The sequence below is a fragment of the Fistularia commersonii genome, chromosome 6 (genome assembly GCF_037954325.1).
Source record: "Fistularia commersonii isolate RoL2024-O1a breed Wild chromosome 6, RoL_Fcom_v1.0, whole genome shotgun sequence".
Classification (NCBI taxonomy): domain Eukaryota; kingdom Metazoa; phylum Chordata; class Actinopteri; order Syngnathiformes; family Fistulariidae; genus Fistularia; species Fistularia commersonii.
The window spans coordinates 866,633-879,678 of NC_141289.1; the positions used below are offsets into that span (position 1 = coordinate 866,633).

The 13,046-nt window shown below is 52.2% G+C and overlaps 1 protein-coding gene across 2 annotated transcripts; it reads left to right on the forward strand.

Moving 5' to 3' along the window:
- The first annotated feature begins 306 nt into the window (after positions 1-306).
- ttf2 (transcription termination factor, RNA polymerase II) lies at positions 307-12,273 on the forward strand. 2 transcript variants are annotated; one of them, XM_086147646.1, is made up of 23 exons: positions 307-378; positions 1,645-1,750; positions 1,864-1,950; positions 2,174-2,243; positions 2,322-3,032; positions 3,109-3,232; positions 5,097-5,213; positions 5,294-5,448; positions 5,554-5,635; positions 5,734-5,862; positions 6,153-6,303; positions 6,391-6,484; positions 6,564-6,748; positions 7,122-7,275; positions 7,414-7,505; positions 9,274-9,359; positions 9,590-9,714; positions 9,801-9,986; positions 10,605-10,663; positions 10,739-10,892; positions 10,993-11,075; positions 11,163-11,237; positions 11,892-12,273. In XM_086147646.1, the coding sequence occupies exons 1-23, from the start codon at positions 351-353 to the stop codon at positions 12,034-12,036; spliced, it is 3,198 nt and encodes a 1,065-aa protein (XP_086003772.1). In that variant the 5' UTR covers positions 307-350; the 3' UTR covers positions 12,037-12,273. The 2 variants fall into 2 exon arrangements, with proteins under 2 accessions (XP_086003772.1, XP_086003773.1); XM_086147647.1 differs by lacking the exons at positions 10,605-10,663; positions 10,739-10,892; positions 10,993-11,075; positions 11,163-11,237; positions 11,892-12,273 and adding an exon at positions 10,453-10,595.
- The last annotated feature ends 773 nt before the right edge of the window (positions 12,274-13,046 follow it).

Sequence of the window (13,046 nt, forward strand, 5' to 3'; positions counted from 1 at the left end):
ATAAATATTAAATAAATCATTTTATTTGCGTCCGTTTCACCTACTTCCGGTTTTGCTACGCCGAATTTCAAAGTAAAAGTCTATTCCAGAAATAACACACAGACATGCGATTACATCCTTTTTTTTTCATAAATCTAATTGTTTTATTGAAGTATTTTAATTCCATCAGGTTTAAGTTTGAAATAGAAGATAGCATAGGGTATATTTAGAAGCTATTTTAAAAAAAAAGTTATTTTATTGTGAAATTTCAAAACCGGAAGTTGTCTTTGACAGCTCCTATTGGTCGATACGAATCACTGCGCGGTTCCGGGTTGCTAACCGGGCTGTAGCCGCCGAGTCACCGCACCGTCATGGAGAAAGTCCCGTGTGAAGACCACGGTATGTTATTGAAAAGTACACCGGAAAAGTAAATAAACACGGGAAAAGTAAAAAAATATACCGCATTGTTTTTTAATCGTATCTATTTACCTCGGGTTCAACTTGTCGCAAACCGTGCGTGGACTCAGGCGGGTTTGTTTGCTCCGGCCCGTGATTAGCTAAACAAACGACTGCTAGCTTACTTTTCTTCTTCGTTTTTATTTTATTTTATTTTTTTAGTTGAATATAAACAGTATAATCAAATATACATATGTACAAATAAACATTGCAAGGTTGAATCGAATGTCAGTGAAACAACCGGGGATGAGGAAGCAAAGGACATTCGTTCTGTATGTAATGAGAAGTTAAAGGTTTGTGAGATGTGTTTAATGCTAAACACAAAAGAAAGTAGAAGAATACAATAAAATAAATAGATAAATAAAATTAAGAAATAAACAAATTAATTGGAAAAAAGAAAACTTACAAGGGGAATATAAGAATATGAATAAATAAGAATAAGAACAACTTTATTTATCCCAAAGGAAATTGTTGTGCCAGCATTTCAAGTAAAACATAATAATAAATAATAGTGGGAAATTGTATAAACAAGGGGGGAGAATAAGAAATACAAATAAAGCTATACAGTGTCAAAATATCAAGTCAAGGCTAACATATATTAACATATATTATAACATATATTTTACTTGGTGGTTCATAAGAAAACTCAAATTGCATTTTTTTTTTTTTTTTTTTTGATTTTTCCATAAGTTTTAAGGATTTTTATATCATTCAAAATCATTTATTAAGAACATAAAATTGGGGGAACATTTTTGCATTCTGAACTTTGCCTGGCCTAAAATAACATTGACACAAAGTTCATCTGTTATGTTGCTTAAAAGTAAACCAAATGTTATATCATCTCTTGAGAAGGAAACTGGTGACGATGGAAAATTATCTTTAACCCATTTTTGAGTTTTAGCCCAAAAGCCCTGTACTTTCTCGCATGAGAAAAATATATGGTCAGTGGTTTCAATGTTGTCTTCACAAAAGATACAAATATTATTGCCATTATTAAAGCGTACCCTCAATAATTCCTTAGATGGGTAGATGTTATTCATCATTTTGAAGTGATCTTTTGGGTAGAGTCAGATCCATAGTTCGCAGCCTGGCAATCGATTCCTTGTCAAATTTATTTCAAATATTATTTTAGTTTTGACATCCAGGGTACTTTTCTTCTTCGTTGGTTTGCTAAAAGTTGCTCTTCTTCCGGGTTCCCCTGCCCTCCAGGCTCCCTGTGCATGCTGAAGACCGGGGTTAGAGATGGACCCAGCCGAGGGAAGAGCTTCTACGTCTGCGTGGAGAAGGACGGCTGCAGCTTCAGTCTGCCGGCCAGGTGGGTGGAGCTCAGGTGAAGCTCAGGTGAAGCTCAGGTGGAGCTCAGGTGGAGCTCAGGTGGTTCCTGGTAGGACGTGTTGACCGGTTCTTCTCGCCGCCGTCCCCCCGCAGCATCCCGCCGTCGCACTGCCTGCAGCACCGGGACGCCATGGTGGAGCTCCAGGCGCTCAGCTACGACCAGCAGCGGGAGAAGCACAGGTGGGTGCAGATGGAGGAGTCAGCGTGATGTTATGGGTTCTCTCCATGTTCTCTTCTTCTGGTTCCATCTTCTGTCCAAAAGCTGTAGGTGTGAATGAGTGAACGGTTGGACATCCCCGTATGATTGACAGCCGGCTCCTCCTTGTTAAGCCCCGCCCTCTATTTCGACCTTGACCTCCCTGAACGCAGAAGCTCCACGAGTCTGACAGTAGTTGTCTTCCAGGTTGTTCTACAGGTGCATTGTGGGTAAGAAAGCAGGCCAGAGGTGGTGTGGGAACGTTCCCTGGGCCGAGGTAAGAGCCCTCCTTCCAGGCGGAGCTGAGGAGCTCCAGTGTGGCGTCCTTAACTTCCACCGACCTCCATCCCTGCAGCCGCCCACGGAGGCTCCGCCTACCTGCCCGCCGCCCGCCCGCAACCCCTTCAAGGCGCCGCGACGACTCGAGAGCGACTCTGAGTGGAGGAGGATCCAGGGCGGTGGGGGTCACGTGACAGGAAACGGCGCCGTGGATGAGGATGGGGGGGTCCGGGCGTCAGCCAAGGGCCATGAGGAGGCGAGTTCCTCCTACAGAGGAACGCAGCTCCCTGCGGGGATGAAGGTGAAGAAGAGGGTCTCCCACGAGGAGAAGAAGGCTGAGGAACAGGCGCCAGGTGGGGAGCTAAGCCCCGCCCCTTCTGGGAAGCCAAGCCCCGCCCCCTCTGGGGACTCAAGCCCCGCCCCCTCTGGGGACTCAAGCCCCGCCCCCTCTGGGGACTCAAGCCCCACCCCTTCTGGGGACTCAAGCCCCACCCCTTCTGGGGACCCAAGCCCCGCCCCTTCTGGGGACCCAAGCCCCGCCCCTTCTGGGGACCCAAGCCCCGCCCCCCCGGGCCCAGAGAGGCGTAGCAGCGGCGAGTCCGGCTCGGAGGACGACGTGGTGTTGGTGTCTGTGAAGCCCGCCGCTCAGAAGATGCCTCCGGCCGCCGCCGTCCAGAAGACCCTCAGCGCCTTCCCGGGGTTCCAGCCCGCTGCCGCCGCCGAGGTCAAAGGTCACGCCACGAAGGGGCTCCACGGGCTCCTGTCCTCTCAGCTCCAGCAGAAGAAGGTGAGGTGGACTGGCGGGCTGACGCCTCCGTCCCCTCCCGGGTCTTCCCGTCCTTCTAACCCCGGCTGTTCTCCAGGCCACGCTGGCGGCGGTGAACGTGGCGGCGCTCCCCGACGGCGGCGCCCGGCTGAGGACCCAGGTGAAGCAGCTGGAGGACGCTCTGGAGGCCCTGAGCCTCGAGGCTCCTCCACCCTCAGCAGGTAGGACTCCGCCTCCTCACACCGCAACGCGTACTGTCACACTTTAATACTGCGACCACACAGTACCATATTTTCTGGAATATAAGTCGCGTTTTTTTTTTCATAGTTTGCCCGCGGGTGCGCCTTATACTCTGGAGTGACTTGTGTGAAATTATTAACACGTTATTACCCTTGTTTTTCGCGGGGGTTACGTTCCAAAAAGAACCCGTGATGGGCAAAATCCCTGAAGTAGAAACATTTCTTTATTTTTTTGCAATCATTATACAATTAAATACTCTATTATACATTGAAAAGAAAGAAAAAAACATTTTACAGGCTCAATCATTTGTTTCACAAATAAAAGTACTGTACTTTAGAAATGTTTTTTTCAACAAATAACTTCTGTACTGTCAAATAATAATTTTAATCATCAATGTGAACAGAAGGTTTCAAATGGCAGAGATTAGCTCCGCCCACCGCGACCCAAGTAATTGGATTAAACGGGAGAAAATTAAAAATGATTATGGAAAAAATAGCGGACAGTTGCAACCCTTTTTGCATCCTTATTAAAACTTCTTGCTGCTGTCGTCCTTATGTTATTTTCTTCCTTCTTTATGGAACGAACGGAAGATTCATTCATTCCGTAATGCCGACCTGCAGCCGCATAGCTTTTAGCTTCCCTTAGCATGTCCAGAAGTTTAACTTTATCTGCCATAGATAGCATCTTCCGCTGCCTTTCGGGCCCTTTTGTCGCTCCAGAGCGTTTTGACAACATTATGGGTTTTAGAGAAACTGGAAATTGCGAGAGAATTTGCACGTACGTCATGTAAATTTGTCAAGCTGTTTTACGTACGTGTACATATTAAACTGCGACGTTATTGACGCACAGGTAGAGAAGAAGCGGAGCGACTTTTTAGCCAATCAGAATGCAGAACACAATGCACGACGCAAATCCATGAAGTAGCGAAAAGTAAACGGCGTTATAGCGAGGGATCACTGTATATCATTTCACATGTTATTTTCACTCTAAACAGCAAGAGGGCGCTCTGGGTTTGTGTTGATGATTTCAACATCGGCGAAGGGCTGAACAAAAATGGCACCGAAAACAAAATCATATTCTGCAGGTTACAAGCTGCAAGTAGTACAATATTCAGCCAAAAACGGTTATCAATCAGCAGAAAGAAAGTTTGGAGTTAGCGAGAAACCTTGTAAGGGACTGGTGAAAAGCGGAGGTTACTTTTACTCAAATGAAAACAAAAAAGCTAATCGCGGGCTAAAAGCTAGCTTGCCGCGGCTAGAGGAACAAGTTGGTACATGGGTGCTTGAACAACGTGCAGACTTCCAAGTCGAGGCCGACGGTTTCCGCGAGTAGATTGAGAAGCGTGTAAGTGAGCACAACGTGATAGCGGATCATATTATTAACAAAGCTGTGCTCGTGATGGATAGCACGCGAGCGCACGTCACGCCACGGCTCAAAGAGAACTCCATACCTGCCCTCGTCCCTGGAGGCTCAACCAAAATACCCCGGCCACGTCTCAGCTGTGTCATGTAACCAAGCATACCGCTCGGCCTGCTGTCGCCTCTATTTTTATTTTAAATTGTTCGTCATTTTAAAGTTTAAATGACACGTCTGTTCTTGGTGCTGGATTTCATCAAATAAATTTCCCCCCAAAATGCGACTTATATATGTTTTTTCCTTCTTTATTATGCATTTTTATGGCCGGTGCGACTTATAGTCCGAAGAATACGGTACTATCACATGTAAATACTGTCACGTCACAGTACTTTTATACCCGTGTACTTTTACATGTATATACTGGTGTGTGTGCGTGTGTGTGTGTGTGTGAACACTGTCACACCCCATTCCTTTTCCCATCTGTTTCAGAGCCCATGGGGTCAAAGGTCACCGCCAGCGATCAGGTGAAACCCCCGGCCCCCCCGAGCGCCGCCATCCTGCTCCCCGCCCCCCCGCCGCTCCACGCCGCCACCTGGACGCAAGGAGGTGGGGGTCAAAGGTCGCCGAACCCGACCCGACCCGCTCGCTTGGGTCTTCTAACCCCCGCCGGTTCTGTCGGGTTCCAGCGGGCGACGGGCCGACCTTCTACGGCGGCCGGATGACGGACGCCCGTCTCCTGGCGGTGAAGGACGCCACCTGCCGGGCCATCGACCACCTGCACGGCTCCCTGGAGTCGCGGCCGGGACCCGAAGCCGAGGAGCCCGACCCCGCCGGCATCCGGGTCAGACCTCCGATTCCGCCTTCACGACTCCCGGGACGTTTACCGAGGAGCGCCGGCTCACTTTCTCTGTGCTTCCAACAACGCCACTCCTGATTGGCCGCCCAGGTGACGCTGCTGGCCCACCAGAGGAGGGCGCTGGCCTGGCTGCTCTGGAGGGAAACACAGAGTCCCTGTGGGGGCGTGTTCGGTGTGTGTGTGTGTGTGTGTGTGTGTGTGTGTGTGTGTGTGTGTGTGTGTGGAGGTGAAGGTTCTCATCAGTTTGTGTGTGTGTGCACGTTCCCTCAGCGGATGACATGGGCCTCGGCAAGACGCTCACCATCATCGCCCTGGTCCTGGCCAAGAAGGCTGAGGAGACCAAGAAGGCTGAGGAGGCCGAGGTGGAGGGGAAGAAGAAGGGCTGGATCTCCAGAGCCGGTGAGAAGAACCAACGTTTCCGAAAATTGAAAGCACCTTTTTTGTCATGGATACACAAACCTCACCCTCACAAGTTCTGGAGAACCTGGAAAGCTCAATGGAGAAACCCAAGGTTCCCTCCATGTTCTCCTGGATGGGTTCTTTCCAGGTTCTCCATCTTCCTCCCACTGTCCCAAATCCAGCAGCAGGTTCCTTCAAGACGTGAAGAGTTTTCTCTAGTAGAGGTTCCAAGGAGGCTGGTCGGTCGTCCCTTGTTAAGCCCCTTAGAACCTCTGCTTCTCTGTGTCCAGACCCAGGCCAGGTGGTTCCTGGAGGAACCCTGGTCATCTGCCCGGCCTCCCTGGTCCACCACTGGAAGAAGGAGATCGAACGCCACGTGAGAGTCGGCGGGTTGACGGTGTACCTGTACCACGGGCCCGACCGCAAGAAATGTGCCGACACGTGAGGCCTCACACACACACACACACACACACACACTCACACACACACACACAGATGCTGGTGCTGACCCCGCCCCCCAACCTCCAGGCTGGCGAGGTACGACGTGGTGGTCACCACCTACAGCCTGGTATCCAAGGAGATCCCGGTTCAGAAGGCCGATGCCGACGACTCTGCCGCCGCTGTGAGTTGCGCTTCGAGGTCCCACGCAGAACTTCCGCTTCAAGTACCGGCGCCAAATCTGATTGGCTGGTTCTCCTCAGCCGCCAGGCTCCGCCCCCCTCCTGCGGGTGTCCTGGGCCCGGGTGGTGCTGGACGAGGCCCACAACATCAAGAACCCTAAGGTGCAGACGTCCGTGGCGGTGTGCCGGCTGAGGGCGGTGGCCCGCTGGGCCGTCACTGGGACCCCCATCCAGAACAACCTGCTGGACATGTACTCTCTGCTCAAGTAAGATCTCAGAACATGTTAAAGAACATGTGGTCTTACTCTGGACCGAGTCGACCTCCTGGAAGCTCGGAGTTTTCGAGTTCATGATGTTACTTTTGAGACGCAGTGACCTGAACTTCAAGGACTTGACAGTCCAGACAAGTGGTCCTCTGACCTTTAACCTCTGTGGGTTCTCTTCATGTTCTCCTGCCTGGTGTCCCTGTGTGGAGTCTCCATGTTCTTGTCTGTTCTCTCCCACGTTGTATGCCTTGGTACTCCTCGTTCTCCCTCAGTCCATGTACAGCCAGTAGATTCCCTAAAGACTCCCTAAAGACCTGTGGCTCCTACTCCTCCCCTTAGTTCCTTCTGACCAGGTCCATGTGTTGCCTCTCAGGTTCCTTCGCTGTTCTCCGTTTGACGAGTTCAAGCTCTGGAAAGCTCAGGTGGACAACGGCTCCAAGCGAGGCAGGGAGAGGCTGAACATCCTGACCAGGGCGCTGCTGCTGCGCCGCACCAAAGACCAGCTGGACGCCACCGGGAAACCACTGGTAGGACGGGACCGCGCTCTGATCTGCAGTCAGGAACAAGAATCCTGTATGCAAGGGGGACCTTCTGAAAGGACCAGGGTGGAGTCGCCACGTCCGTCTGCGGTGTCCTGACACCAGGTTGTTGAACGTATGTTCCAGGTGTCCCTCCCCAATCGGACCTGCAGGGTACATCAAGTCAAGCTGACCCAGGACGAACAAGCCGTCTACGACGTGGTCTTCGCCCAGTCCAGGTAAGGCGCCCCATCTGGGGCCTGAGCTTTGACCTGTCATCTTCATCGTCCACATCTCGACCACAAAGTGTCCGACGCTAAGTTTCGTTTCTATGCTGATGACACTGTGATGTACTGCACAGCCCCTCCAGGCCCTCGACTGATCGGTAGCTGGTGTTAGTTGTCAAGTCATGGGGCTCTCGTGCTAAGACCGAGCTGCCCTCAACTGTTTCATCCCAGAGTTCTCGTGTTGAGCCTGTGTCTTCGCTCCGATGTCTCGGTATTTCCTTTAGACCACATGGTAATCAGCTGGTAAACAGGTCAAAATTTGAACTTTGGGTTTAATTTCAGAGTTAAATCCCACCTAGGCTGGTCGCTCCTACTTGTAGGTCTGCCTCGGACTGTGGCGGTGGTCCAAACATGCGGAACCGCCCACATACTTCCTGTGCATGCTTTACGTTGCCTTGGCTGTTAACCAGTTCATCCGCTAGAGGGTAGTGCAGAGTTCAACTCCAGGTTCCATGTTCAGTGTCAGACAATAGAAAGAGTAAGTGCAGTAGACCGTGTTGCTCAGTGCAGCTATTCTGACCTTTCGACCCTTTGCGTTCGTTTTCGGGGAGCCTGCAAACGTGTGGCCGAACAGCGCGGTATCGGCTGCAGTCATTGGTTCCGGTATGCTCACGTAAGACCAGTGAAAGGATACGAGAAGCGACATGACATCAGTGTAACCCGTGAGAAGAGTTCTTCATCCACATGCTGTCTACTGTGCTGACTCTTGCTTAGGATGTACAATATCACCAGCTCTTCCGCTGTCGCCGTGTTTGTTATTCGCTACTTGTGCACTGTAGGAACTTTTTGGAGTTCCTAGAACCTGTTTGGTGCTTGTAGGCAGTATCTGAACCAGAGAGCACGGACCTCAATTTCTAGAACCATTTTAGCTCCTACCCTGGGGCAGGGTCTTTTCCCAGTTCCATGGGGTAGCTAGAGTGGTAGATATCATCAACCATTCCATTAGCAGATTAGCCAACCATTAGCCACTTTCTGGCCATTTTTTTCAAAACTGTCGTGGTCACTGGTCGGCTGTTTCCTTGGGACAAAATGAACAGAAGCAGCAAGTAACGGGGCGACAAAAAGATCCAAGCTCTTCTGGCCTGCTACGCCCCAGAATAAGTACAAAGTGCTGTAGTCCCTCGCTGCCTGTGGGATTGCAACACTAAAGAGTTCCCTTGGAGGAGGTTGGTTCCTTGGATGAAATTTAAACTGGTTCTTAGAAGTTCTCAGAACTTGTATGTTCAAAAGCAGCGTTTGTCTGAAATGGACCTTGGCCGTGAACTCTGCCCTTCCCTCGAGTGGATGCATTGCTTCACAACCATGGCGACGTAAGGAGATCATGGGAAGTATGTGGGCAGTGACCTTTGAAAAAGATGTACCTATTTCCGTACGAGTCCCTAGAGAATCAGGGAAAGAACCACTGCCATCTCAGAACCTGAAGTCCAAAATATCTCCTCAGATTCTGTCTTTTCACGCCTCCCCCCCCCCAAAAATACTGTGGGTGTTTTGGGCTCCGCTGAAGTTTTCCATCAGCGCTGCGGGAAACGTGGCTCGGAAAGCATCGGGTGTCACCGCGGAACGTTGAAGGCCTCCTCGCCGCTCCGGTCTGAGGGCCAGCTGGACGGGAACCGGAGGCGGAAAGAATGAGCGCTCCTGCGCAGCCAGACAACCAGAGCCTGACTGTGTGGACGGAGGGCTTTGGGTGGATCTGTAAGGAGATCTGTTCTCCCCCCACCAGGTCGACCCTGCAGAGCTACCTGAAGAGACACGAGGACAAAGATCTCGGCAGAGGAGGTCCCACTGGCTCCAACCCCTTCAACACGGGTGAGACCGACGACATTCTTCGTCAAAATGCGTCGCCAGAGAGCTTTGACAGAATCCGAACTCCTGCTCCCATGGTGCTTTTGGTAAATGGCCACTAAGGGGGCGACGCTGCAGGCATACAAGTATACAAGTTGGCTGTCAGTCCTACTTAGATTGGCCTCCCATGACCCGAAGCATCCATTGGTTGACGTGCTTGGGGGCGTCAATCTTTATATTTTCTGTCGCTCCAGTGGCCCAGGAGTTCGGTATTCCGCAGGCGGAAGCGAGCCCCCAGCAGGCGTCCAGCACCGTCCACATCCTGTCGCTGCTGCTCCGCCTCCGGCAGTGTTGCTGCCACCTGTCGCTGCTGAAGAAGGTGGGGTTCATCTCTGCAAGTGCACTCCCGTTGGCCCAGTGGCACCTCCTTACCTGTCGCCCCCTTCCCGCCCTTCGTCTCTCAAGACCCTGGACTCGTCGGAGCTGCAAGGGGACGGCATTGTCCTGTCCCTGGAGGAGCAGCTCAACGCCCTGTCCCTGTCCTCCAGCCCCTCTTCGTCTTCATCGGACCCGGAGCTCAAAGACACCGTTGGCCTCAACGGCACCCGCTTCGCCGCCCGGCTGTTCGAGGAGGACAACGAGAGCACCAAGGTGGGCGGCTGTTCCCTCCCCACGAAGCGGGAACCGTTGCGCGAGCTAAGCCCGCCTCTCCTCGCGGCGAAGGGACGTCCTCGGGATACGTTTGGCCGCGCAGGCGCTTCTTTCCGTTCCCCGGAAGGGCTGTAATAGTTTCCAGCCTGGAAAAAAACATCTCGGGTTTCCAGGCAAGTGCATTTTCCGGAGACCAGGTGTCGGCGCCACGTCAGCTGGGGAAGGGTGTTGGCCGGAGCGCGAGGGCCAGAGCTTTCAGCAGCCGCCTGTCTTGTTCATTCATTCACCTTCGCCGCTTATCCTGCGCTCGGGGTCGTAAAGGGGCGGGAACCTGTTCCTGCTGTGATTGGCTGAGCGGCGGAGTTGACCCTGGACCAATCCTTGTTTAGAGACATACAAGTCCTCACCCTCTTGCTCTAATGTTAAAGGCATACATGTTTTGACTCTCATCCACACATCTGGACAGTTCAGGGTCTCCGCTGAACCTTCTGCATGTGTTTGGACTGTGGGAGGAACTGGAGAACCCTGAGGAACCCTACGCAGATACGGGGAGAACATGGAGACTCGGCACAGCAGAGACCTTCTAGCTGCCCTCACTTATTCATCGTCTCCTTCCAGATCTCTGCCATCATGTCTGAGCTGAAGGAGATCCGGCGGAGCGGCGACGGTCAGAAGAGGTGCCCCCCCCCCTCGCTCTCCAGAACGTCCCAGATGTTCTCCACCCATCGTTAACCTCCTCCTCCTGCCCCCAGTGTGGTGGTGTCCCAGTGGACCAGCATGCTCCGCATCGTGGGGGTCCACCTGGCTGGCGCCGGCCTGCGCTACGCCGTCATCGACGGGACGGTCAGCCCCAAGCGCCGCATGGACCTGGTGGAGGAGTTCAACACCAACCCCAGAGGAGCCCAGGTGACGGGTCGCGTGACACGCCGTGAGATCTTTAACAAGTCGCGGAGATGTTTGGCCTCCTCGGGCCGAACGCCTGAACCTCCTCGTGGTCCTCTCCAAGGTGATGCTGGTGTCCCTCTGCGCCGGGGGGGTCGGGCTCAACCTGGTCGGCGGGAACCACCTCTTCCTGATCGACATGCACTGGTGAGGACATCTTCACGTCTGTTGAACCCTGAGGACCCCGCCGGGGTGAAGGTCGGTGACCTTTGACCCCGCCCCGTCTTCCCGCAGGAACCCGGCCCTGGAGGACCAGGCTTGTGACCGTATCTACAGGGTGGGCCAGACCAGAGACGTCACCATCCACAGGTAGCTGGTCTTCGTGCATCTTCTGGATCCAGGTGGTGTCATGGGTGGGAACTGCAGGAGATCAGTGGAGCCCTAAAGGAGGAGACCAGCTTGAAGGACTGGGCACTCTTCCATGACTAGAAGGTTCCACATCCTGACCTGCAGGTCCTCAGAGTTCTCCCCGTGTTCTCCAGCCGGGGATCTTCTGTGTGAGGTCCATGTTCTCCTCGCTAGATTCTTCATGTTCTCCTGCCTGGGTTCTTCTATGTTCTTCCATGTTCTCCTGCCTGGGTTCTTCCTGTATTAGTGCTTCAGTTTCTCCCCTGCCTTCCTTGGTTCTCCATGTTCCCCCAAGGAGGTTCTCTCCACGTTCTCCATCTTCATTGGGTCTGAATGGGAGGTTGAACTATTTGGTATCTACATGATTGACAGCTGAGCCGTCCAGGTTAAGCCCCGCCCCTCCAGGTCTCAGAGGAACCAGAATTGTGACCTTTGACCTTGAGGAGGAGCGATGGTGGGACCTGAAGAGATCTGAGTGATGCCCTCAAAGAAAATCAGGAACCTGAGAACAAGAACCCCAACCAGATGTCCATGAGATGATTGTGTGTGTGTGTGTGTGTGTGTGTGTGTGTGTGTGTGTGTGTGTGTGTGTGTGTGTGTGTGTCCTCCCTCCAGGTTTGTGTGTGAGGACACCGTGGAGCAGAAGATCTCCACCCTGCAGCTGAGGAAGAAGGAGCTGGCGCAGAACGTGCTGTCGGGAACCGGGAGCACCTTCTCCAAACTTTCCCTGGCCGACCTCCGCATCATCTTCGGCGTTTGAGGAGCACCGGATGAAGATCCTCACACACACACACACTAAACCAAAAACTCTGGTCTCCTGGTCCTGAGGTCCATCACCTACATCTCCTGCGCTCAGGTGGAACGTTCTGGAGCAGCATCTTGTTTTTTCTTCTGCTCTCTGATGCCTCCAACCCAGCCTGAAGGACGTAGCCTGCTCATGTCTCAGGATGTAGATGCTCCTCGTTCAAGGATTAAAAGTTCAAGCATGGAGACCCAACGTGAGATGTTGTGATTTGAGCAGCCGCCCAATCATCCACTTCCATCCAGCTTTCTCCTCTCACACCAACTCATCCTCCTCACCTCCAGATCTTCACCTCTGCCTCCTATCTCCTCAGTGTCTCTTCACCACCTTCTTCTTCTCTCATGGTTCCTCTTGGGTTCCTCTCATTCACACACATGTATTTTGCCTTGCCGCTGCTAACAGTCATCCCTCTCCAGATGTTCCTCCACCCATGTCATCTGCAAACATCAACACAGGAGGTTCCTGTCTGGACCTCATGGACCTCATGGGCCTCCACTGCCCTTTAAAATAAATCAAAATTCGGAAATGCATCAAACATGCACGGAAAACCAAAACGCGCAAACGTGTTTTCTTGTTTTTTTATTTACTCGCGCGGGACGCTAACTCTGAGCTAACCACCTAGCCGAAGCGGCTAAAGCTAGCCAGACTTCTCCTGTCTGGATCTTCTGCCTAGCTTGTCCGGGTTCTCCATGTTCTCCGTCTTCCTACCTGGGTTCTTGGAGGTGTGCAGGTTCTCCCCATGTTCTCCCCATGTTCTCCATCTGCATGGAAGGGGGAACATTTCAGTGTCTATGATTGACAGCTGAGCAGCTCAGACGACACAGAAACATGACCTTTGACCTCGACGTGGAGCCAAAATGGGAATTTCATCACGTCGTCCCGATTGCATTTTTACAACACGCGTGATTCTAAAAACGTGGAACCTGATGAAAGGGTGAATGGTCGTGTGATTGACAGCTGACCTGCCG

Excerpts from the sequence above, each read along its gene's own strand:
- ttf2 (XM_086147646.1), top strand. The coding sequence starts at position 351 with ATGGAGAAAGTCCCGTGTGAAGACCACG. Across the intron at positions 379-1,644 it reads AGTCCCGTGTGAAGACCACG|GCTCCCTGTGCATGCTGAAG; the intron begins GTATGTTATTGA and ends CCTGCCCTCCAG. Across the intron at positions 10,664-10,738 it reads AGCGGCGACGGTCAGAAGAG|TGTGGTGGTGTCCCAGTGGA; the intron begins GTGCCCCCCCCC and ends TCCTGCCCCCAG.